The sequence below is a fragment of the Aphelocoma coerulescens genome, chromosome 4 (genome assembly GCF_041296385.1).
Source record: "Aphelocoma coerulescens isolate FSJ_1873_10779 chromosome 4, UR_Acoe_1.0, whole genome shotgun sequence".
Classification (NCBI taxonomy): Eukaryota; Metazoa; Chordata; class Aves; order Passeriformes; family Corvidae; genus Aphelocoma; species Aphelocoma coerulescens.
This window is the reverse complement of record NC_091017.1, coordinates 17776975-17803384: the sequence shown is the minus strand read 5'-3', so window position 1 is coordinate 17803384 and position 26410 is coordinate 17776975. Positions and strand designations below refer to the sequence as shown.

At 41.2% G+C, this 26410-nt stretch overlaps 1 protein-coding gene across 12 annotated transcripts in view; it reads right to left on the bottom strand.

Annotated features, from left to right (window-relative positions):
- ZNF827 (zinc finger protein 827) overlaps nt 1–26410 on the bottom strand; it is a 116067-nt gene that overhangs the window by 6041 nt on the left and 83616 nt on the right. For 11 of the 12 annotated variants that reach the window (XR_011150490.1, XM_069012865.1, XM_069012862.1 and 8 more), the window contains 5 exons: nt 7657–7794; nt 5965–6136; nt 4321–4487; nt 1234–1425; nt 970–1147 (listed from right to left, as the gene is read on the bottom strand). Coding sequence is in view for 11 of the 12 variants with exons in the window: in XM_069012865.1 (XP_068868966.1) it covers nt 970–1147; nt 1234–1425; nt 4321–4487; nt 5965–6136; nt 7657–7794 (847 nt within the window). In the remaining variant the exon portion in view is untranslated. Of the gene's footprint in view, nt 1–956; nt 1148–1233; nt 1426–4320; nt 4488–5964; nt 6137–7656; nt 7795–26410 lie in introns of all 12 variants that reach the window. The other variant, XM_069012873.1, reaches the window with a different exon arrangement.

Here is a 26410-nt window from a genome sequence, read left to right as displayed (position 1 = left end):
CAGAGGCTGCCTGGCAAACAGGACCAGTTTTCCAAAGCTGCAGGGCAAACCAAGGGAGCTGCGCGTGGTAACATCGAACGTGGCGCGCTCCTCATGTCCCAGCCACAGCGCACTGAAAACATCAGCTGCTCAGCAAGAGGAACAGAAGCTGGGAGCCTCGTGCTGAACCCTAGCTGGGCTCCAAGTGGTTCCAGCCCTTTTTCCTGCAGCAGCTAGAACAAACAGAGACCAGGGCCGTGCCTCTTTCATAACGTCACACTGCTTGCCCAGAGAGCAAGCATATGGCCCCAGCAGTCCCTCCTTCCCCTCAGGGGTCTGACTTTGACATGAGGACATTCTCTAGAAACACTGCTCTGCACCAAAAGACCTTAAAGGACACCACCACAGCCAAAACCAAAAGGCTTTTTTTCTTAAAAGACTGTATTACTCATTACATGTTAATTTATACAGTAGTGATTATTGTGGGGCATGCAAACAAAGCAGAAAGCATCCAAGTTCTTCATTCTTGGAGAGAAATGACTTTGCATTTGAGTACACAAAGGCTATAACCTTTAAGGTTGTAACTTCATACCTAGTTGCAGAGGCTGTACAGGATTTAGTTTCTTTGAGCCAGGTGCAAAACAGAGCCTGTGCTGGGTGCTTCTTTTTGCTTCGATGCTTTGAAAAAACCCCTTAATCTGCCTACAGCTCTTTGTAGTGCTGCCTCATTCTCTGTAGGACCCATCACACACTGTCTCCTCTTTGACTTGAAAAGGGAAAGGACCATAGTTTGTTACAGCTCCTCTGCTGCTAGTTTACCAATCTCCTGTAATGATGCAAGCCTGACAGGCCTTGGGTCATCTAAATACAAGGAAGCCCCAAATCTGGATTCTTAATTAACCAACCCTTTCTGACTGACTTCCTTTTGTCCTATCCCCACAGTATTAAGGTGCTTAACACAGTAAAAGTTTGTGTACTTGCTTTCCTTACTTGAGCCCACCGGTGGGGACAGTGTGGCATTTCTTGTGCTCCAGTAATTGCTCAGGTGTCTTCATGAACTTGTGGCACACATCACACTCAAACATTCGTGTGATCAGGTGGATTTGCAGGTGACGTTCAAACATGTTTTTTGTTTTGCAGACAAAGTTACAGAAAACACATTCAAAGCCTGAAAAATAGAACAGGGAAACTCAGTCCTTACACACTCAACTGCATAGAGAGTGAAAGCTTGTATTTGTTAAAGAGTGTTTTTACCTTTCTCTGACTTCTCTTCAGTGTTCACTGAGGTCTGACTACCAGGCACTACAGAAATGACCAGCAGGTTGTTTGACCCCTTGTTTTTTGGGGTTATATCTGCATCTTCTTTGCTGTTGGCAGAGTCGCTCAGTGCTGACAGTGAAGATGAAGATGGACTGTTAGATTCACTGGGTGTCTTCCTCTCTTCAGCTGTAAAACAAAGAGCAAATAACTAATTCAGCAGATTAGATGGAGTCTCCATGATTCTGTTTTAAATTTCAGGAAGTACTTACCTTTAAAGTTAATTCAAAACAAGTCTGAAAGTAATTGAAATTATTAAAAAAACCGTTGTTGGGCCTCCTTCCTTTTTATTAGTGTTTAACCACAGTACATCTCAGTTTATCCTGCAATTGAGTGTTGCTGTGATGGTAGTGGGAAGGGATCATGCAATTCTACCTTATTACTGGACTGAGAAAAATGTCAAGAAAACACTTTGACTACTATAGTTCAAAAACTATGAAAACTTGTCACTTAGGAAACAGAATTTCTGTAGGTTTGGGGTGCAGAAACCTACCGATCCAAGCTAAACTTCCCCCACCTTTCCATTTATGTGGGTCCAGTGGGTAAATCTGGGATGAAGGGTGAAGGAGAATAATCTCAGTCATTGTACTGAAGAGCATCCTCAGTAATCATTGCAGAGGTTACAGCATGGTCTCAAGATTCGTGTGTTTTTATTAGGATCTCCTTCTAAAGATAATTGAAAAGCATGTTATTTAACTGGACCTAGAGATAAAGCTTCATTATGAAAGAAAGCATCAGAGGTTCCTTATGAGTGCAATAAATGTATGAAGTCCAAATCCCAAACCCTATCACACACTAGAACTGAGCAAGAGGGAGAGTTCCCATATGAGAACTGCCATGAGCCAACAAGGCAAGGATGGGCAAATTACTCTCTCCCACCCGTGTCCTGGTTCAATCAGAGCTGTGTTAAAAGGAGACTTCACTAAAATTTCAAATTCTCCATGTGATACAGTCCCCTGATCGAGGCCTCTGCAAACACCAGCACCTGTGTACTTAACTTTAAACTGATGAGTGGCACCTTTAAGATAAAAACCTAGGAATGCACTAATGAAGTCTGATAACCTGAGCTGCCAATAGGGAGGATGACTGGATATCATACAGAAAGATTCACTGACTTTGGGGACCAGAGTAATAGAAATGGAATGAAATTTAATAGCACAGAGGACAAGGTTATGACCTAAAGGGCCAGTAACAAGAACTTTTGCTACAAATGAGAAGTGCTGAAGATGGAAACAGTCCAGGAAAACAATAGTAGAATTTGAGCAGAACAGGGGATGAACATGAACAATCAGTGTTGGGGAGCTTTCAAGGAAGGTAAATGTGATCGCAGAGTGTTATTGTGTGACCTATTCCCAGTAGCTGCTGTTGGTTTGCACTGCCACCACTGCTTATTTCATTTCACCATGTACAGCTGTGATTGCATATGTCCAGAGCAGGCATTCCAACAAAAACATATGCAGTGAGGGATTGGTACAGCAGGAAAACTGTGTTCTGTATAGGAAAAGGCTCAGTGTACATTTAGAGGGGAGAGTGGTGTTCTCCAGAAATGTACTAAGGGAATAAATACTGTGGAAGGAAGGATGAAAGGTGGACTGTTGTTTCAGATAAAGGGCAGTTCTGGCACAAGAACAACGTACGTGTATTCTGATTATCACTAAGACACACACTGGAAATTTTAAAAAGGTCCCTAATCTTTAATGCAAGAAAGTCTACAGCTGCCTGGCTCTAGTTTGTTTAAAACAATGATACTTCTTTGAAGGCATATGTCATATCCTCACAAACAGTCCCTTTATGACCTGGTAACATCACAGGGTAAGGAACTGGAGTCAAGTGACCCAGAAAACCCATTCTATTTTTTACTCTGTATTTGCCATATGTGTGAGCATTTGGCTGAATCACCAGCTCAGTGGCTCAGTTGAGCAGGGTGAAGGAAGAACAAGGGGGTTTTGCCTATCTTCAAAAGACATGTAGCAGTTTCAATCTTTTAGCCACAATAGGAAAATACAGCAGAGCACAGCTCACTTTTGAGCTCTGAGGCTTTTTGCATAGCTATGGGTGGTATTTCTCATTTGCCTTGAACTCCTCTTTATGAAATGAAGTAGTGCTGAGAGCTATACTGGCATAAAATCCCTTGAGAGCTTTCCAGTAGTTCATATGTCTGCAGTTACATTTAAATTATGTATCTGTGAACACAACCAATTGTATTCTTCTTCCCCTTCTTCATCCCTCCTGTTTTCCCAATTTTATTCCTGGTAGGACAGGAAAAGCAATTTAGCAATGGAAAAGTTGTGCTGGATGCAATTCAGGTTCTGTATTGTAAACACAACAGTGTTTGTGGCAGAAAAATGCTTCTACCTGGTCTTATAAGAGAAATTAATTAAAAGGATTCCCATTTTCTTCTCCTTTAATTATGCCAGACTTCATTAGTAGGACTAAGCATATGGACCTTGTTTGAAATATCCTTGGCTATTAAGTGAGCAGGACCAGGGAGTGAGCACGACCCGTTCTTCTGTTTAATATAAAGTTACATTTATGGTATTGCTGAATCACAGTGTGAACTAAACATCAGCGTGAAATTCCAAACTGATGGATTGTGGGGGCAAACACAGCGAAGAGCAACGCTCAACATAATGTTTATTTCAGACTTACAGCCAGGTATGCACAATTAGCCCTCAAAGTCACCTTATCATCACTGAAGTCAAAGCAGGATTTTGATGAAATAGTAAACCAGTCAGAAAAACACATGAAATATGCTGACTCCAACAGGGGAGGAGATTTGGGGGATAAGAGGAATAGGAAGAAGAAGGGCTAAGTAGTCCTTCATTTATTTCACTAAGCTTGAAAATTGATCTGCACTACCAGATTATTTGCCTGGCTGGAGTCCAATTCACTTCAACTTTGAGAGATCAGGCCTTAATTAGCAAGCATTTCAGTGAAAGTAGAGTGCTAATGGGAAGTGTGAAGGTTGCACCTAAAAAGCAAGGAAGAGAGAGATCACTGCAGCTAGGAGAGAGGGATCATCACCTGTGTGCTTGTTGTTGACATGAGCTTTCATATCTGCCTCTTCCATAGTGACAAAATCGCACGCCGTGCAGCAAATGGAGAACATCCACTGCTCCTTATCCACGTGGAGGGACATATGACTGACAAACTGGACATTCATCTCCGTCTCAAACCCACACACATGGCAGCTGCAGGCAGAAGGGAATTCAAGTGTTAGAAACATTAAAAAACAAACCACAAACAGAAGCCTGTTGCCTTTCCCCAAATTTGCAAGAGGAAACTCACGACAGTTTTCTGCTCTTCCTCGCTGCTCAATGTTCACTGCAAAATTCTTTTGTCTGCTGAACTGCCTTTGAACTGATAGCCATGCCAATGTGATTAAGGGCAGGCACAATGCAACAATCCTGTACGTGCTACAATGATGCTAAATAATCATAAAGTTAATTAAAAACTACAGATTCCAGATGCTGTGCATCACCTAACCGATTCCTTTGGGCAATAAGAGGCACTGCAGCTTTGCCAAGATGTTTAGTACAGCTGATACACTGACACACAGAGAGCTTGCTGCACACTCCAGGAATGATTTTTGAGCCCTGGAATGGTTCCCATGCCAAACTGGGATCTTGTGCAAAACTGCCTGGCAGTTCCACTGTAAGCAAGTAAAAATGGGTTCAAACATTTCTTATGCTTGACTGGAAAACAGCAGTCTTCAGCTATGCGAATAATTAGCAGGGATACAGATTTCGCAGCCAGCACATAAACAGAGTGATACTGAGAGGCAGTGGAAAGGACCCTTTAATTTAACTTTCTTTGCAGCATCCTCCTCTTGCTTTGATTAGGCCATTAACATTTAAAACAAGCCAGAAAGATTGGAAAAGGCATATACTCCAGGGCACTATTTTGCTTTCCCAAGGCGAAGGACTAGATAATCTAATCCAGCAGGTCTCATTTATTTCTTACTTCTATGATTTTGTAATTAAATCTGCTCTTGGCACTTTGACTAAAAGTGAGAGTGATTTGGTAATCTGCTTGGCCACTAGAGTGCACATCACAGTTTGCAGAGCGCACAACAGTGCATACAACAAGAAGAATGTCTGAATATCCATTTTATCTGGGCAGTTCCTTTCAATTTTTCAGGCAAGTTCTCATTAAGGTTTTCTTTCTTTGATCATGTTGTTCACAGAATGTATAAACCTCTCTACCAAACAGAGGAAATGTGTAGACTGATTTAACAAGTCTTGATACAGTTTTGGGCTATTTGATTTCATGGATTTGGCTGAAGACAAGAGAACTATTGGAGGCAACTGGAAGAACAGGGCTTTAGATTTGCTATGAATCCGTGTACACGATGGGATGTTTCCAAACAAAACTTAAACGAACACTGCTTAAAAAGCTAGAGAGGCTTCTAAGAGCACAGCTGCCTCACAAAGCCATTTAAAAAAACCAACCCCACAGCAAACCCCTGAGTCCTTCCCAATGGCCAGCCAAGTCAAACAGCACAAGGCAGCCAGCCGAGGTTCACTGCTCAGCCTAAGCCAGACACGGGCAAGACAAATACTTCAATCAAGGCTCCAACCCCGCAGCACCAGACGCGTGGCCCTGTCACATGTCCTCAGCAGGCCCACGAGACTGTGTGTAGTGCACAGCCCTCGTCTGAGTGCTCACCTGTAGTAATAAGGGTGCTTCTTTCCATCGCTGCCCTCGGCCGTGACGGCGCTGACGATGTCCTCGGTGTCGGTGCTCACCAGCTTCACAGAGTGCACAGTCAGGTGCTGGTTCAGGTTAGCACGGCACTTAGCAGCATAGGGGCACAAGTGGCATTTGTATTTTCTCTCTTCTGAAAAAAGGAGCAGAGATGTGAGTGTGTGTACCTCAGTCTGAAGCCAGCTGCTTTGAAAGCTGCCAGTAACCAAGCGTGCATTCCTTTGGGTTTCTCCAAGCAGCTTTCAGGATGAGGTATTTGGGAAGATCGACATTTTAGAAGTTTATAGGAGTTCACAGCAATTACTAAAAAAAAAAAAACCCAAATAATTTGAAGATAGTTTAGGGCAAGCTTTTTAAATTTTTTCTACCACTTATAGTCAGATAATATAAGAACTTTATAAACTGGAAAACTGGGACAACTGCTGTTCTGGGAGCTGCAGCAAAGCCAGTGGAGAAACAGGTCAATAGTCTACAACTACTTCCTTTACCCAGCATCTTCTATTTGATTTTTGGGCTTGTTGAGGTTGCCCATATGACTACTTGCAGAGAGCTGGTAGTTGATGATTTTATATTAAAATCTGAGAGTAGAAGGAAGTGGAACACTGTATGTCGTTAGTCCAGTTCCAAAAATAAACTAATGAAAAAGCTCATTCAAAGAGCAGTTGAAAGAAATAAACTAATTCCTTGTGAGTTTCTGATGCTTTACAATTTTTAATATTCCTCTTTTTTATTTTAAATTAAACATTTTTAGATCCTGGCAGCACAGTTTTGTGTGCATGCCAGGCTGCATTTTGGGAAGGGTTGATTAAAATAACCAAACATTACATCAGCTTTTACAACGTTTTCTTTGAGGACCTGCTGCTCTAAAATTGAAATATAATGCTACAAGCATGAGGGGAAAGGCATTCCATAAAGCAGCTTAGGACTAAGGAAACCCCACTAGACCATGGAGCATCCTGAGCCTTTTCAGGATGGCTCTGCTGGACGGCTCAACATACAGTGGCATTATACCAACAGGATTTCTCAGCACTACATGGGAAATTCTTGCTTCCAAGTGTTATTTTGTGCAGTGCACCTCAGCAGGCTGACAGCATGCATCTTCCATATAAAAACTCTATTTGTCTCAGCTGATTTGAAGCTGATTCGCTTTAAGAAAGTTGATATGTTGTTGAACAACTCCTGTTCCTCTCAGCACTGTATGATGAGAGAGCAAAAATGAATGAGCTATTAAATCCTTTCAGTTTCACAAATCTGAAACACCAAGGCCAAATCTTCTGTTGTTCAGTGACATTTAAAAAGTTCATCAGGTGAATGATGTTTTTGTCCAAAAAAACCCTAAATCCATCCAAGGATGTGCCTTCTCTTCAGAACTCCATTATCAACCTTGGTTACCAGTTGGTGTCTGCAGTCTGGTGTGCTGGAACCCGGACAAACTTGAATTTGTAAGGAGAAATTTCACGTAGGCTGCAAAGAAATAAAATGTTACCTCCCTGATGCTGCTCTGACATTGTGTCCTGTTCCTGTGCTTGGCTCTGCTCCAGGTGAGCCAGGGATGGCTCACACACTCCTCTCCTTACCATCTTGTTCCTCCCTAAAACAAACCCCACGGAATTCCCAAGTGCTGTAACAACCACCCAGCAAGCCCTGCCTTACCTGTGTGCAGCGAGAGATGCCGGGACAGAGTCTGCTGGCGACCAAACACTTTTCCACACACATCACAGGGAAACAGCTGGTCGTTAAATTTCCAAGATGGCAATCCATTTCCCACCTCCAGCCCCAGCTTTTCTGTTTCTATGCCAAAAAACACAAAGTCATCTTAAGAACTCTGAAGACTTGCAGATTTCATTCAGTAGAGCCCTGTAGGCGTCATATAAAATGCAGCACTTTGGGTGCACGCTGTGTGATCTGGCACATGAGTCCATTTAAAAAGGAAACTCCCAATGCTGGAAGGAAATGAATCTTTCATACAGCATCTCTCATACACACTCTAAAGCAGAACACTGAGCCAAAGTGTTCTGGACATAGGCACAGCCAAAGGGTTAAACCAGGTCATATACAGAGAGAAAGTCAAGAGTGAGCAAGGCAAGCATTAATCTCCAATTACGGTTTTGTGGAACAACCACCTCTTTGGCTTTTTCAGTCACCCACCTCTGTCTGGTGCATGAAGAAGCCTGGTCTGAGATGGTGGTCTGTCTAACACTGGATTATTATTCAGGGATGAAGAAAGATTTCCAGATAGTTTCTTTTCTACTGAGGCAGGAATTTTTGTTACGTAGAATCATTTAGGTTGGAAAAGACCTCTAAGATCCAGCGTACCCATTAACCTAACACTGCCAGGTCCATCACTAAAGCCACGTTCTAAAGTGCACATCTACACACACGAGTAGTCTGACTCTGAACACCAGAAGACTGCTCAGACAAACATTAAAACAAAAGGACACAGCACCCCAGAATGTGGCTGGCATCCAAGGTAAGCTCTACCCAGCACTACTGTCCTCTGGCATCAAAATCCCCAGCAGCTTAGAGGGCCATCCATTGAAAAACTGTGACCCAAAGTGAACTATTATCTTTTAATAAGTGGTTTGAATTGTTTCAGGAACAGAGAATACAGAAATACAGAAAAAAAGAAATCCCACGGAGCATAGAGCACAGATATGAAGGCACTTTGTAAGGAAGTTGAGAGAAAGGGACTGGGAATAAGGAAGAGGAAAAAATGTACACAATGCCTCAAGGAGTTGAAAGCATGGCCGGTTTTGATTTGGACAGAATGGAGCAAAAAGCAGGTACTTTGGGGAAAGCAGTGTACTACTTCAATCAGCAAGAGAAAGAGCATCAGCAAGTCTTGAGTAAAAAAATACTCTCTGCAAGGGTCCTGTTCCCTGAGGAGAAGGGACTGCTTTTGTAAGAGGTGCACAGAACTACCAGGGTACTCTGCAGGTCTCCAAACACAGCAGCCAGCAGTGAAGGGGCTTGCTGAAATTCTTCTAATTCCACTGGAATGAAAGATGCCACAGGCAGAGCACCCTTCCCCAAACCACCGCCGCCTCTGGGATTGCTGCCCAGAACAAGCTCCACCAGTGTATGTGAACATGCCCTGATGGAGGAAAACCACTTGGCTGGGATTTCCAGGTAAATGAGAGGGGAGGAGCTGGGGACAGGAGTTCAAAAACGTAGTGAGCGTAAGTTAACATTGTGGAGTTTGGCACAAACAGCAAAATCCTCATCCCATGAAGCACTGAGGAATAAACACCCCCCCTCTTGTACTGGCAGCCCCTCACTGACAGTCACCTACCACTGCAGATGTGACTGCCATGGCTGAGAGAGTCTCTCCTTCAGAGAGAACTTTTCAGACAATTCCACTGTGGTTTAGGCAAAGAGCTGTCAAATACTGTATTTAATTTAAGCAATAATAAAAACAATGCCTCATTTGGGGCAGAGAATCCACATAGAAATCTCAGCAAATTTAGGGCTGGCCATACTTGCCAGTCCCCTCTCCACTGCTGTTACGTTCTCCTGTGACCCTGTAATATGTACAATATTCACACCAGAGGAATTCTGAGCCACCTCTAAGTGCTACCATCCAACAACACATTTTTCTTAAAAGAATTTCTAATTAGAAAACAAGGTCTGCCTATTCAAAATAGTCATTTTGTGAAATTAAAAAGGAAGACACCCCCCCCCATCCCCTAAGGGCTGTAAGTGACCCATAACCTCCAAGAACTTCAATAAAGAAGGATTCTTTTTATTGCTATCCTTGAGTTCCAAACAATAGAAAAATCTGACTCTGTGGTAGTGCTACAGATGTTTCAGCAGAGCTTTTTGAGTACATAATCAAAACAGTGCTTCAAATGAGGAAAATAGTAATAATTATAAGAGGGGGTCACAAGGGTGTAGGTTGCTTCAGTATGGTCACAACAAAAATGAATTAATTGGGACACATACCAAACAAGCAGGCTCAATTAAGTAAATAAGTCTCTTAACAATTCACTTCAGCATTAGTCATCAGCCCTCTTTTATCTCTGAAGAAAAAGAAATATAATATAATCTTCCCTATGAAGGACTGTCCTGGGAAGCTCATGGGAAGCTGGAAAAATAGCAGCTTTCTGATTATCTCAAGCTGGTGACAGCCAGTCCCTTGCAAAAGAACTGCATATTTTCCATTAATGCAAAGGAGAACGCTGAGGTGTTTTGGAAGTATTTCTGTTTACTTTAAGGGTGTCTTTCTGGACTTCCAACTACAGTGCTTCTTTCTTCTCTTTTGACTGAATCTTCTCTCCACAGCAAAGTGCTTTTTCTATTCAGCAGCTTCTTAGCTTGCTCATGGCAAACCAGAACTGGTCTCTTGCAACAGAAGCCTCAGCACTTTGTGAAAGATTTCTCAGCTCCAAGGAAAACCACCTACTTCCACCCATCTCACCCTCTGGACAAGTTTTGACTGCATCCTGAAAACTGGAGCTCTGTGTCCATACAGGGGTCCAGAAATCTTCCCAGAACATGCCCAGCACCTGACCTCACCAGTGACCTGAAAAGTCATGTGAATCAACTTCCACACTCAATCCTTGGGCTCTGGCTCTAATTAATGCCAAGGAATGGTGTTTTCTGGGAAGTGAGTACAGGCCCAGCGACTCCAAGGCCGGAACACTGGGCTGTGCACAGTATTCTCTGTGCATCCCCCTAAGCTCTGATCCAAGGCAGTCAGAATTGTCAGCCTTTAAGAACACCTTACATGCTGGCCAGGAAGAAGATGGACTGAGACCAACTAAATGTTAAATAATAAATCACTGTTGTGAAAGATGTCTCACATCTTTCACCATGACATCCCGAAGAGGAAAACAAAAAGAGAAAAAAAAATGAAGGACTTGATACAAGATTTCTACTTTAAATGAATAATCCACAGCAAATTCCCAAACTCCTATGTTAGAAAATCATAATGACAGAATTGAAATTATTAAGCAATAGACTGCAATTCTGTGTAGGTTTTGGAGTTTAAAACAAAATATGCTCAGTAAAATGAAGGGCCTCCAAGTTCTCCAGTACAACATTAAAAAGAAACAGAAGGATTAAGACTCAGGATATTACAGGCTAGTGATAAATTATTTTGAAATAATTTTGCATAGAACTCTTAAGTGCTAAGAATCTTATGTAAGGGTAAAACAATTAAATATAGTGAAATACATCTTTCTGGACACCTGTACATCTTTATGGATACCTTTCATGCCCTCCTGCATAACCTGGTATCAACTCCCCTTCTAGCCACAAGTCAACTTCATGAGTAGCTGTGTAAAGCTGACCATCTAAGAAGGGGTTAGGAACTGCCACCATCTGTATTTTCTCTGAAGTGAGGACAACTGTGGAAACATTGTACTGTGCCTCCTCCCTCCTAACAGATTTCATTTCTGGCAAACAAAGCACTGCAGCTTGGAAGAGTTACCATTTACCCCTTTCCTGAGGTGTTGGGCATAGTTCTGCACAAGTATGTATTTTCAGTTTTCACATTTAGGGATTAATCTTTTCCTCTCCAACTGGTGATATCAATACAGAGAGTGTATTAACCTTCTGAAAAGTCTTTACCCTGACTTTCGTCAGGATATGCTTGGAGAGAGGACACCATATCTGGTGGAAGCTGTAACTGAAGAAGAGGATGAGGCGTGACCTGAATACATAAGTGACTGTCTAGAGTCACCCAATCAGCCTTGTGACTGCTGGTGGCTGTCGGGCACAGGAACTTCCCAGGGACTGGCTTTGGACTCTGATACTTTGATTACTTATTTCTTTTACTTTGATGTATTGGTCAATTACTGCTTCACAGTGTTTTATGCTACATTATGTTTTAATATGCTGTCCAGTGCCATGCCCAACTTTATATCTTTATACACAGTGGAAAGAATGAAACCACTATTTAAGTGAAAAAGGCAAACCTAAGAAAACAAACAAAGTGTGCTGAAGTGTCATTCAAAGAAGATAAATTCATGTTTATAACCTTTGCAGAACCTGAGAGCAGGTTTACTGTCTGCTCTCACATCCTGTAACTCACATCAACAGCTGCTTCTCTGTTTTATCTTTGCAACTCCATAGACCTCGGAAGCAAACAAATCCACAAGGGCAGCTCCTCATGGTCAGATGGAATCCCATGGATATAAATTAAATAGATTGTTCTTTGCAATAAGTATTCCTTAATGAGATGGAAGTGAGAGGTGCTGATAAGTCTTAGCAAAGAAGGTCAAAATTCATTTTCACTCCATTCTTCTGGAAGTGTGTGCCAGAGTTAGTTATAGTTTGGGTTATTCAGACAGTTTGACCCCACAAAAATGGTCAAGAAAAAAACAGGTAAGTGATTTTCAAAATAAAATGAACAGAAATCCTGTGAAAATAGAGAGTGGTGGTTAGATTATTTTCAATAAATGCTGCTTGCAAGCTGAATGCCATGAAGGAAACAAGTCAGAGGTCCAGAAGGTCTGGAGACAGAAGAGCCACCCAGGGTGAGGCTGAGAGCTAAGAGGGACAGACAACCAAACTCTGGACAGGAGGTGACATGGGAAAAGGTAGGTGATATAGAAGAAAAGGAAAGGAGGCATGTGGTACCTCCCTCCTCCCACTCCAGGGGATAAAATCTGATGTAAAAAATACAAGATGCAGAAGGAAGCTCCTATGGAAGAGTGCATCTAAAAATTCCACCAAACCAGAAAATTAATAAACTGACTAAGAAACAGTCCTGGACAGGGTAACCAGGGTTCTGTGAGCTCATGGCAAGAGGATGAACAGTCCTGTGCAGATGTCCAACAGCAAGGCATCTCACTTTGCTGTGAAAGACTTGGGACATTAAACAGTCATCAGGTAATTTTTGGCTGCTCCCAGCCTGAGATGAATTGCAGCTTTTTCCTTTGAGATCTGTCAAGTACCCCACCTTCACCCAAGAGGTAAATGCACTGCATGCAGCCCTACAGGAATGTCACAAAAGCTTGCTCCATTTGTAAGGTTATTTCTGTTTGGTTGTGTCTAAATGACAAAAACTTCAAGAAATTATTTATTCAGAAACAAGGTATTAAGGTCAGGTAGTCATGCAAACATTGCTTTAAAAACATTTATTTGCTCAAAGAAATTTTCTTTCATTCTTCTGTCTGCATCTATCTTATTATACTGTCTTACTACTTGATGCAGTGTTTCCATCATCAAAGATGCATTTTATTGCTTTGGAGTCTTCCCCTTAACATGTTCATCTATCACCTCTGGCAGGCACACTGTATTTAAAAATTGAGAACTCCTTTTATGAAATATGTAATTAAGGCTCTGTTGCAAGCTTGTTTGCCAAAAGCCTGTGAAAGGTTCCCAAGCTCAAAAATATATTGACTATACGAAATTGCAGTGCTCCAGATACTATATCTCTTACTCCCTTTCCCACTTGCTTCCACAAAGGTTTTATTTGTAGGACCAGAAATCTTATTTCTAGTAAGTCAGTTAAAATAAACAGTGGGATCCTTCCAGGTACTGTAGTTCCTGAGGAAGGTATGTCTCTCCACTTCAGTAAGATATCAGCAATCCTGACTGGTCCTGCAGTCTTCATTTGTCACCCCCTGCATCACAGGATCCTGTCTGGTCTTGGTTCAGGGTGTATCTTTTACTGTGAGCAGACTCATCCACTATTAACTGAGATAAGCAATTGCTTTCTAGGCATAGAATTTTCCCATATTCCCCACAAAAATCCAAAGAAGATAGAAAATTCTAGTTCCACTTGTGAGGGGGTCATGTCCTTTTTGTTTCATAAGCCCCAAAAATCTGCACATAATCAATCTGAATGACAGAACAAATGCACAGAGGAAGCAGAAAAAGTCTCCTTTCCAAATAAAAAACTTTATCAATTAATGCTCTTATTTTTTTCCCCTCAAAGGCTTTGCAGATGTTTAATGTTACTATGGAGCGTGGTAAAAAGCAGTAATGTTATGATAATTTGAAATCCTTTAAAATTCCTTTAAAATATGGAAGAAGGTAGAACCCAAGTGGTTTTATGTATCAGTAGCATGGTACTTAAACTGCTCTTTCTGAAAACAACAATCAAAGTTGGGAATACTTCAATAAAGTGCTTGCACAGCCCACCAAAAGAAACATTAATATTGTGCACAAAAGTATTCCAAGTGCACAACAATCGACAGCAGCACTTGAAAAGGTCACTGAGAAACAATAAAGATGTCAGGGTTTGGGAAAGATTAAAAAATAGGTAAAAGATGAACTTTGAAGTTGACTCCATAGAAAAACATGTTAAAAAAAGTGAAGCCCCCTTCACTGCTAAGACCAAGCCCATTGCTCAGAAATGGACAAATCAGAAGCAGGGTGAGAAAGTCAGGGCAAAGACAAGGTTGGGACAACACTGACTTTAAAACACAAAGCCACTTCCACCTTTGCATCAAAACTCGCACCTATTTTTACTTCACTTTTACAACAGAAGACTCCTGAGCAAACCACGAGATACCTTGTGATAACCTTCATCTGCATTATAAAGCTCTGGGATTTGCATTTATTCTCTGCATTAAGATCAAAACTTAAGAAACAACCAGGAAGAGAGAAAAAAATCCAGTAAATTCTCTGCAAGGTGGCTGAAGTCGCAGATTTTTAAGGTACTCTAAAGCTGCAATAATGTTGCAGTCATTTATTGAAAACTATTTTTACAACATGTACATTATGACCTCAATTTGAGGATGGTGCTGGACAACAGCTTCTATTTCCCCCAGCTTGTATTACCACTGTCTTGCTTTAGCATAAAGCATAAACAGGACTGTCTTGTGGTAACTGCATCCCTTACACAACAAGAAAGAATAGAACAATGTAAAATTCACAACAGATGCAAAATCAGGCCCTCCCCAAGCTGTGAATTTGGTGGCCAAGAAGCAGCAGTTGTGGAAGAGTCCCTTTATCTCACTGCACCAGCATCAGTTACCACAGGGAAGATCAGCTGGATTTCGTGGCTGCAGATGAAGTAATGCAATATGGCCCAGAGGGGAAATGACATATTTTTTCTTTCACTGAGGGTGCTGAGACATTTCAAGAAAGGCAAAGGAAGCACCAACAAATCCCAAAAAGTGTTTTTAAAAGCTTTACCATATCACTGTTGGCCAAGAACAGCTGATCCTTTCAGTAGCAAAGGGGTCTATCACCATTACTACTTTTTTTTTCTTGTTTAGAAATAACAGCTAAAGTCTGCATCTATTGTCAGAGAAAAACCTGGTAATGTGCTCTGTCTTATCTTTGCATAAGATATTTCACTTCATTTCCTCCTGGAAATATCCTCATGACAACAGTAAGATGTGCCACAATAAACTCAACATAAGTTTCTAACTCGCTCCCAAGCAGGTGGCCCTCACATCTACCCCATCTATATTTACTCTGCTTGTAACATTTATTTTGGGTGCTACAACACTGAGTTCATATGAACTAGTGAAAGTATAATTTGCTCCTATTGCTATTTTTAAACCAAAATTAATTCATTTCCATAGTGCCAATAGGTTTCTACCTTTTAATTTCTTTCCTACAATTCTGCTTAAGACATGCTTCCAAGAAACCCTTTGAAAAAATCACTCAAACATTTGTGCACATTAGGACCATTATGGGGCATACAAATGTTCCTTTTTTTCTTTGGTTTTTCTCAATGTGACAACTTTTGCTTGCAAGTCCACATTTTCTTTCCTTAAGAGAAGGTAGTAAACACACCTAGGGTGCTTTGCAGAGGCTAACACTAATAGTACCCATCCAGCATTCAGATACAAATAAAGACAAATTTGCCTTTGGATTATATTTTTCTTTTCAGCTTTCTGCCTCTTTTTGGGTGAAGCAAAATCTGTACTTGGAAGAAGCTGGTTACCAGAAACCTCAGTGGGGGAATGCAAAATAAAGCCCCAAATGCAGGTTGGGTTCCTGAGCTGACTGAACTAACACAAAATAATCAGCACTGGATGAACAAGTAACTACAAACATTTGGCCAGAGCCACCTTTCCCAAGGTGCTTGTGATTGCTGCTGTAAAAGAAAATGTTCCTGCTGCTTTTATTGCAGATTCCCCAAGTGATAAGCACTGAATCTGCCATTTCCTTGAGGCCTTTAACTCGCTCTTTTTAAGATACTCACACCTCTCCCTGCTCTCTCTTCTATCACCAGCACACGCATCTGCCTGTAAACCATCCCCTCCTTCTGCATAATTCTCCCATCTGCCTTCTGCTCGGACTGCAGTGAGCACCACAACGGCCCCAAACTCAACTAAAACACCCTGCAACAAATTAGGGCAAATTTGTACTCAGATAGAAATCATGCTGTAGAAGAAAACACCCCAAACTTGTCCTCAGCTTTGCTTAGATTATTTTTAAGAAATACTCTTTATGTCTATCTATCCATCTGTCCAAACAGCTGATGAGTTCTGCATTTAATTTACTCTTAGGCAGACAAATGTTGTAGAAGACAAACTTGTATAAGGTAAGATAGGTGAGGACTGGAGAGTCCCAAAGTAATTCTAAAAAGAAATGTCGGGAATGACATGTTCCAATTCCTTTTGCAGAGCTAGAAAACTAATTTTAAAACCTGTCTTTCTATTTCATGCTGAGCTTGTATTTGGAAAAGTTTCATCTTCAGGAAACATTCTGACTCAGTGCTGATGCTTACATTTACAGGAGATTCTGATATTAGGAAAGACAAAAGAAGATATGAAACTAGAGATAGGTTTGAATGAGATGCAGATTCTAAACTACAGCATGCTGAGTATCTGTAAGACAAATGCCTCATCTATCAAATCTCTTTCAGGAGATTGTTCAGTCACCACCATGGCTTTGTTACTGAATTTATATCCCAGAATTAGAGCTGGAAGGAACCCCAGGAGGCCAGCTTGTCTCTCCCTCACCCAGAGGCACATCAGCCACTCACCAAACTTATCCATCAGTCCCAACAGATGCTTTTCTTACTTATTTTTTTAAAAAACCCTCCTGTGACAGAGGCTCCAGAGGCTCCTCTGACAGTTGTGCCAGTGCAAAAACACCCCACTGCTAGAAAGTTTTACTTCAGTCTTGGAGTTTAGCTTCAATCTCCTCTGCTGTCATTTAAGCCTGTTATTTCTTATTCTGCTCACATGAATATGGGCAAGGTTTATTATTTTCCTCTCAAAGCTGTCATTCTACATATCTGAATGCCATTATCATATCTCCCCTCTTTTCTTCTCCAGACTAAATAAATAGGTAAAATTCTTCAATCTTCATGCACAGCTCATGTGTTCTAAACCTCTGACCACCTCTGTCTCCTCCACATTGTTCTTGGATTACAGAGCCCAAAATTGAATTCAGGGCTCCAGCTGCAGAGCAGAATTACCACATGTGCCTTACAGACAACATTCCCAACACCTCAGCCAGATGTTTGTCCTTTCTGCAATGCAGCTCTACACACAGTGTCTGACCAACCCTAATCCAGATCCCCACCTTAAGCTGCACTGCCTGGACATTCATGCCTCCCCTTTCTTTGTGGCACTCACCATTCCCCCAGGCACAGAACTTTTATCTCACTGCACTGGTTGCTAGTTTTCACACAGTTTGTTCAATTCCTCAAGGTAAGACTGAACTCTAGTTGTTCTGTCCTCCCAAGTGCTTATGGCAGTTCCTTGCAAGGTGTGCCCCAGACATTTAATAAACATCCTTTCTCCTCCATCATCCACAATGTTAATAAAAGGACTGATGAATACCAGAGCAAGCACAGCCTCTTGCAGACCCCACGTGGTCCCTGGGGTTTGACAGCTGCACTTCACCACTTAATTAGAGCTGTACCTACCCTGGGTTTCCCTTCTTACTATGGGTATATTGTGGGAGGACACATCAGAAGCTTCACTCAAGCCCAGAGGTCATTAACTGTTGTTAGGCTTCTTTCCATACGCATCTCCAAGTTGGTTCCAGTTATCCTTCCTGAAGCCAACAGGGGTTATTTTGCTGTTTTCCCTTCTTCCTTTCCCAAACCCAACACTCTATAACTTTGTGGTCATTCTCCCCCAAGCTGTCTTCTATTACCTGCATCAAAAGCTCCCAGGAACTTGCTGGGCAGCCCTGTGTTGTTCCAAATTCACTTCCCAGAATAATTCATGGTAGTATTAGCAAATAAAAGTCCCACATTTCTCACTAAGTACTTCCAATGATTGTAGCTGCTCAGAAAACCCTTCTCAAATTTGACCTCCACTTGTGTTACCTAGTTAAGAATATTTATGGCAACAGTGATTTTACTTTTTCAAAAATCACTTGCTATTGAGTAACTATTACTCAGCAAACTTATTATGATAAGTTAAATAATAAGAGTTGCCAAAATAATATGAGATGTCAAAACCTGCCCTGCTTGAAAGGGTAAAAAAATCCAAATGCTAACTTTTGTTTTTCCATGCAGGATAAAACTGTTCAATATGGCCATTTTTTGCTCTGGATTTGAAGCTGATGATATTTCTTAACAGTTTTTGGTTTGCTGGGTTTAATGATTGTGATCTAGTTTGGGTTTATTCTAAATGAAACCAGAAGGTATTTGTTCTGAGTGAAATTACTTTGCTTTTCTGTCCTTTATCATAAGTTGATTGTGCTCTAGAAGGAGCAAACATAAAAGAGAAATGAAATTTAAAAAGTGAGTATTTTTGCCTGTAAGAGAACACTGCACTGTATGAGAGGGAAATAAAATTTACCCTGTATAAAGGCAGCCTGTAGTAAAACAAGAAACACAAGTTTTCAGATAGATGTCAAATGCCTTCCAAGACAGTCATTAGACATGGACCTGAACTCTTTCTGCTTGTTTTAGTTAACACCTTTCATCTTGAAGGTCCTGTAAACAATTGGCAAAATTATCAGTGCAGTGACTTCACAGGGAAAAGACGCTAACGCTGTGTGCCCACAGCAATTTGTGCCAAGTCCTGCTATTTAGCCTGTAGTGAAAGATTCACCAGGAGTTTCATGGGATGCTCAGAAAGATATGATCACATTCCCTGCCCAATAAATACTGATAGTTAAGAAAAACTAAGTCATGTACAAAGATGCACGTGCTGCACATCTCACTTGTCCTGCTTCAGCCAGAGAACACACTGTACATGCTTGAGCAAGAGGCCATTTTACTGTTTTGAAATGGTTTGTTCTGCATAATAATGAAATTTTCAGCTCTGAAAGGGACTCTGCTATTTATGAAAACTGTGTGGTTGCTCAGGACACAGCCTCTATTGCTGCACCACAGATCTGCACCACATGTGCAGGAGATGCAAACCTGCTTGGCAGCAGACCCAGAAGATGCTGCAATGAGTTGAAGCCGCCTTGGTTATGATCCTATGAAATGAACCAGAAACGTGGCAGCCTCTGCTCAATGGCTGTGGTGCAAAGTGGTTGTCAAGGCAGCTGGGTGCACAGGGAGAGAAGGCTGCACGCAGGCAGACGGTCATGGGAATCTGAAGACAGGATGTGATAGATGGAAAACGTGCCAGAGCCACTATCAGGCAGTTTAGCACTGAATTATGTTGAACAAATTCTGCAAAATCTGTCTTGCTTTGGATAACTATGCCAAGCACAGCCCACTTCTACAGCAGTTCAACTATCTCACCTTCCTAGAATCCCTTGCCACAAGTTGCCAGCTATCTGCCTCCTGCTATCAGACTGCAGAGAGCCACCTCGGTGGCTGACAGTCCCTGGCCTTCCAGAGAGCTCACACCAGTCACTCGTACCCACAAGACATTCTTTTTGTGGGAAGAATTAGCATGTTGGAGATACAGAACTAAAATCAGTTACTAAAATCAATCTGCCACTCTGTCAAAAAAAAACCTTTCCTACCATCTATGAAGCTGTCACACAGGTTGGATTTGTCAGAGGGACATCACTCCACTATACTTATTCATGCACCTGTGTTGATTTTTACACAACCATACACATGCACACCCCATGTGTACGCACACACACAAAGAAGAGTATCTGGCTGAATCTTACTCCCAGACAAGTACCAGAAGAAAAAGAAAATTAAAAGGGTGCTTTTGAGGACTGAGAGAAGCAGACTTTGCACAGCTTAGGGAGTACCTACAATTGTGCCCTGCAGGTGGCAATGACTGTGTGGCATCTGCTTCCACTTTTCCCAAGCACATTTCACAGGAATCCTAGGACAGAAATGAACAGCAGGACCGAGTGCCTGATGGAACATGCCTTGGTAGTGAATTAAGTGCCACTCTCACTTTTCTGCCCTGACAGGAAGCCAATAGGGGTCAGGGACTCTCATCACCAGGAAACTGAAGGGGGTTATCCAATGTCTTGGATGGGCAGAGCTCATAACTCAGACCAAAACTGAAAGCAGATAAAATGATCATAAGCACTAATAATGGGATAAAGCAAGGGGGGGGAAAAGCACTACGTAAGTCAATTCACATGCATGTGCATTCCCCCTCTGCAATTACATTGGCAATAAAAATTGCTGTTCCGTCACAGGGACAGAAACAGCTGCCAAGATCTTGAAATATTCTTTTAGACTGTCAAAAAAAGTCTGAAGTCCGGCAAACATGGTTAAGGGAATGGAGTATCTGTCACAGAAGGGGAGCCTGAGAGAGCAAGGACTATTCAGCCTGGAAAAAAGGTGACTTGGTGGGATCTTTCCAACCTGGATAAATACCTGATAGGGGGAAATAAGAAGATGAAGTCAGGCTCTTCTTAGTGATGCCAGTGGAGAGGAGGTAAGGGCACGAATTAAAACACAGGAAAATCCATTTAAGCATAAGAAAACAATTTTTCTTATGGTGAGCAAGGTCAAACACTGGCACCTGTTGCTCAGAGATTGCCCAGAGTCTCCATTCCTGGAGATATTCAGAACCTGACTGGACATAGCCTTGAGCAACAAGATGACTCTGCTCTGGGGAAGGGTGTGGAATTAGACTTCATACCTCAACCATCCTGTGACTCTCTTAAAAATAATAACCCACAGGTCTGCTGTCTTGAATGAATTCAAAATCAATTGCTTGTAATCATGCTCTTAAGCCCTGGCTTTCATTTACAAATTCTAACATTTAAACATTTGAAGAAAGCCTTCCTACAGTAAATAGGATTGCCCACAATGTGGAGTTAGAGGCTTTTTGGCAGAGGTAAGCAAACAACTGTAAGAAGGTGTGAATCATTCTAATTAACTCCATGGGTACATAGCTGGGAAGCTACACAAGGGCAATTTAAATGCCAACATTTCACTGCTGGTCACTTCAGTGGAAATCCTCAGGGTTTCACAGTCCCCTAAGGCCTAAAGGCATTTTCCAGGGTGACACAAGCGGCAATGGTCCCCTACACAGAAATCAAACCCTCAAGGTGTCCCTTCATTTCTGCAGTGTGCTTACAGTGGTCTCAGGGACAATGCAGGATAAGTTAAAAGGAGAAAGTCTGGCAGCATAAAAGAGACCAAGAAGGGAAACTGTCACCAGCAGCTCTTGAAGAAATGAAAGCCATAGCCAGATTCACTCTAATCTCATATTCAACCTAATAAAGTCATAACTTTCTTAACTAACCTAGTGATGACCCAAAATTCAGAGCTGGTTGCTGTAGATGGTTGCAGAAGTTTAGTTTGCTGCAGAGCACAGAAAACCAGAACAAAGCACAAATACTGCCAGAAAGTAGTGGATATGAATTAGCACCTGCAGGTTGGACCAAGAGAGCTCTTGCTATCTACCTTCTAGATGCTTGGAGTCACAGAAAATGACAACATCAAGAGCTGTACTGACCTTAAAGCATGCTTTAAAAGGAATTAGGCAGGAAGACACATGCAAACCCATATAAAAGAATGTGGTATCTGCACAACACCACCAGCTTGATTATTTATCACATTCAAGCTGAAATTCTAAACCCTCAGCAGGTATTTTCCAGATACAGTAACAGAAGAAAGTAGACAAGATTAAGTGTGCTCATGGGCATGCCAGTCTCACACAAATGCTGAAATTTCACATGGTCGAAGGATACAGCCTCCCTTCACCCTGCTCACATCCCCCCATTCCCACAAACTATTGGGAAAAAAAAGGAGATTAGTTCACTACTTCCCCTGATGTGGCCACACACGTGTTGGTACTGCTGTGTAGCAGAATGTGCAAAGATGAGGCCCTGGGAGCAGGCAGGTTTTCACCTCTTAGTGTATGGAAGTTACAGTGGAATTACTGCTTTAGAGAAAAGGAGGCCAGTGTGAGTATGGACAGTGACAGGAGAAACCTGTACATCTGCAGAATAATCCTGGAGTTCCAAACATACTGGAATCTGTTGCACATATTACCTTAGATCAAGAAACATAAACATGGGATGATCCCACTAATTACATCGTCAATAAAAGAACAACTGACACTGCCAAAATATAAAGTTTTTGCACTATGTTTCCAAATTTCTACTGAACTAAGCACCATGCAACTGATTCTGGACAATCCTGAAGAGGAGGCACCGCCTGTCTGTCATCTTACAGGTCAGTACAGAGTGTGGACACACATGGCAGAAGAGGCTCTGATGCATTTCAAAAAGGTACTGGAGCACAGAAGCTTTACTGGCTTTATTTCACTGAAACAAACCAACAACCAGTAAATTTAGCTGTGGCAAAATTTAAAAAGACAGGGCTATTCCTGGCCTACAACTCCCTCAGACCTACATCCTCCAGTTCCAAAAGTTTATTTTAGCCATGTGAAAGTCATTTACCAGGATCAGAATTACACTGCTGCAAGTAGTACTAAATTCTCACAAAAAGATACATTTTTTTAAAAAAATTAATCCACTACAGATGGGATTCTTTCAATATTTGGCACTGTCAATGCAAATGAAGGAGAATACCACATCCTTGGTGAACAGGAGAGAAAATAATGAAATATTATTATACTACACACAGGTATACATGGAGAAAAAAATACTACCAAAAAGCCATGGCTGGGGTTTTCACCAATATTAATGAAACATCCAGAAAAGGAATAGTGAATATCACTCATCTGGCTTCCATGAAGGCAGGTTTGATTTACAGAAGGAGTCAATGAGATGGTGGAAAACTATTAAAGCACATTAAAGACTGACTAAGGGTCAGGAACAGCAGCATACGATCAAGTTTTTAATTTATCCAGTGATCTGAACTGAACTATATAGTCTGACATAAAACTAAACTATTCTGTCAAAAGAAGAATCTTAAAAAAGAGAAGATGAAAATGTCCTCTTTTAAAGTGACTGAAATAAAAATTTTAATTTCTTCTCCCTACCTTTTTCTAGATTAAAAGAGGCCACATTCTCATAGGGGGCAGTTGAAATTATTGAAATTTTTTGGATATGACTTTGTATTAGATATTACTTTGATACCATGGTAATTTTTGAGCAAAGTGTGTTTGGTTGATGTGGGCATCAAAACTATTTTATTTCCATTTTTGAGTAAAAATGAAGTTATTTGGACAGTAAGACTAATACAGAAAAGTGCAATACAATAATATGGTTATTAACATAAAAAAATCTTAAAAAGTAAGAAAAGCAATTCTCCAAAAATAACCACTAAATATGAACTATACACTCTAGGAAACTCCTGTCTTCCCTTCTCAGAGTATTAGGAATTCACCACAGATTATCAGGGAGATACCATGACTTCTGTGGGTCTGATGAGTCCCTTTCTGACAGCTGTTGGACATTTCATTGTTATTTCGTTGGATACTGAATTTAAAAGCTTCCACATGAGAATCAACTCTCCTGCCTGTGATACTGCTGCTGATCAGGAACACTCCACCCTTTTTTCAGACCAAATCCATCACAATATCATTATTTATTTAGGGCTTTTTCCACCTCCACTGAATGCCCTGACAAGTGCATTGATTTCACACATCTTTTAATAGTCTTTCCTAATTATTTCATACTCCTTGGGGATCTTATCTACTCAATGCCCTACAGAGAGTGCTCTTCCACTTATATACCCAATTTTGCAGTTTTCTTATAAACTGGCCATAAAGTGAAGTGGTTTGCACTGAGGGGGCCACTAAGCCTAAGTCTCAAGGACTGAACCTTGGACCCGTTGTACTTAAAAATCCTCTTTAATAGCTTCAACACACACACACAAAAGCCCCCAAACAAACCAGAATTGCATTAATGAAAGCAATATCAATATGCAGAAATTTCAGAGTACTAAAAAAATTATCTCGAGAGCTAAAATAACAAGTGAAACAATTCAAATTACAAGGTCATATGCCTAAGAGTGTAGGAACAAGAATTTCTGTTGCATGCGGAAATCATCAGCTGAAATTATAAAGGAAAAGAAAAACAAGTTACTATTTGACTAGCAAGAGAGACACCAGCATGTTCTAGTTACAAAGGCTGTGATTAATCAGGAGAGGCATTTCCAATATGCACTCAGAAGATTGCAGGCTGCTGAAAAAGTCAGGGGCAAAGCCTCCTATAAAAGAGCACATATAGTTCTGACTACTCATATTTGCAGAAATTAATGCCCCTAAACAGAGGCAGAAGAAGGCTAGGAAATGGAAACCCTATTGTACTAAGAGACTAAAAGACACTGGCTGGCTCACTTTTCCAAAATGAGAGGCAGGATTAGAGGAATGTAAGATGGCACATCAGATGGTGAACATCACAAGGGAGAAGAATTATCGAAGTTGAAGGACTGCACTTGTGAAACAACAAAAGTAGAACTTGCTGTGAATAAATTCAGGCTAGAAAGAGAGTGGTCCCAATTCTTCAAAAGGGATGAGCTTCTGAAACAGCATCCTCATACAAATAATGATGATGATGGGGTTTAAGATGGAGCTTGGTAACGAATAAGATTGCATAATGTTACCTAGTATAGAAAAGAATTGAATTTGACACACGAAATATCTTACTGTCCTATGTTCCTGTCACTTTTCCCAATTCCTCTGCAGCTAGGGTGCCAAAAAGTCTGCAGACAGAAAGTTGGCAGGAGTCTGGGGACACAGCCACCCGTTTTGGTGCTCACTTGAAAAGAGGCAACTGCATACGTGGGGTCCCACCGGGGCCCTGGACTGGGAATTTCCTATCATTTTCTCATGTTTCTCTTTTCTACTTCTTACTGTCCTGTTTCAGGGATAGAGTAACCCAAACCAAATCTCAAGTGAAAGCATTTTTATGTGGGAGACCACATATGCATTTCCACAGCATTTTCTGTAACACTTTCTGTAGGCCTTCCACAATGGTTTGTTTCTGTTCCTTTATGCTGCTCTTTGAAGGGATAAAGTGTTTTCAGAGCTATCCATAGCACTACATAGGATATTTCTTCTTGCAAGGTTGAAATTAGTAAGAAATTTACCTGTGGGTATTCTGCTGTTTTTTACATGAATATAATATCTGTAATTGATTACAAATTTAAATCACATTCTTGGTGCTCCTGTGAAGCTGCACTTCAGGCCCAAGAATTTGTTACGAAGCTGAGAAAAAAACCAACATATTTGAAATGATAAGAGTTGTTCCAAAAATAAAAATGTAGCAGAAACTGGCATTTTAAAGTTTTAGTAGTATACATGCTACTATTATATATCAGAGTCTTATAACCACAGAGCAATATGTATTATAATACACAGAGCAATCAAGGTTCCACAAAACAGATTACGGAGCAGCACAAACATATAAAAACCCAGTTCCCTCAGAAGCCATTCTAACACTACAGGATGACCTAACCCACTAGATCCTTTACATCTTTTAAGAAGAAGATCAAACATGTCACCAAAGCCCACCCACACTTCTAGTGGCCTCACTTAAAGTGAAGTCTTAGAGAGAATTAAAATTCTTATGCATTTATCTTGGTGTGATGTAAGTGTCTTGCTGCTAGAGGCTGCGTCCTCTGAGGTATCAAGCCCTGCCTGAGGAGTCTGTGAATTCCCATCTTTCATCTGGGCATATGAATATTCCATGTCATGCCAAGGTCAAAAGCCAGGATTGAGAGTACTAACCTCGTTTACATTTTAACACTTAAAAGCACCACACCTGATCTGGTTCTCCTCACCCAGAGGTACAGAATCCACTGCTTCCTTGCAGAAGTGTGTCTGTGCCCAGCCTGGAGACCCTTGTCCTTATGCTACAATTTTTTTCCTTCTTGCCATGCATATTTACCCTTAGACAGCATCTAGCTCTTACCCTCATCTGCCACTTCACAAGCTGTCAAATGACTATTCAAGCATTAAAAAAAATGAAGGGTCTGTTAAGTTGTAAATTAAATGACAGTCTATAGCTGAAAATTAGCAGTAACGTGCCCAAAAGTTTATTGATTGCTAAGAAAAGGTGAATAACCCCCCCTACAGCTGACTGTGTAATTACTGACCTTTAGAACCCCAGAGCTATTAATTTAAGAACAGATAGAGTGAACTAGCAAATGAGTTATTTTGCAGCAGGACAGTGAAGGCACATATCAAGTTTTTGCATGTGTTCAGTGCGACCTTGAATAGTGTTATTACATGCC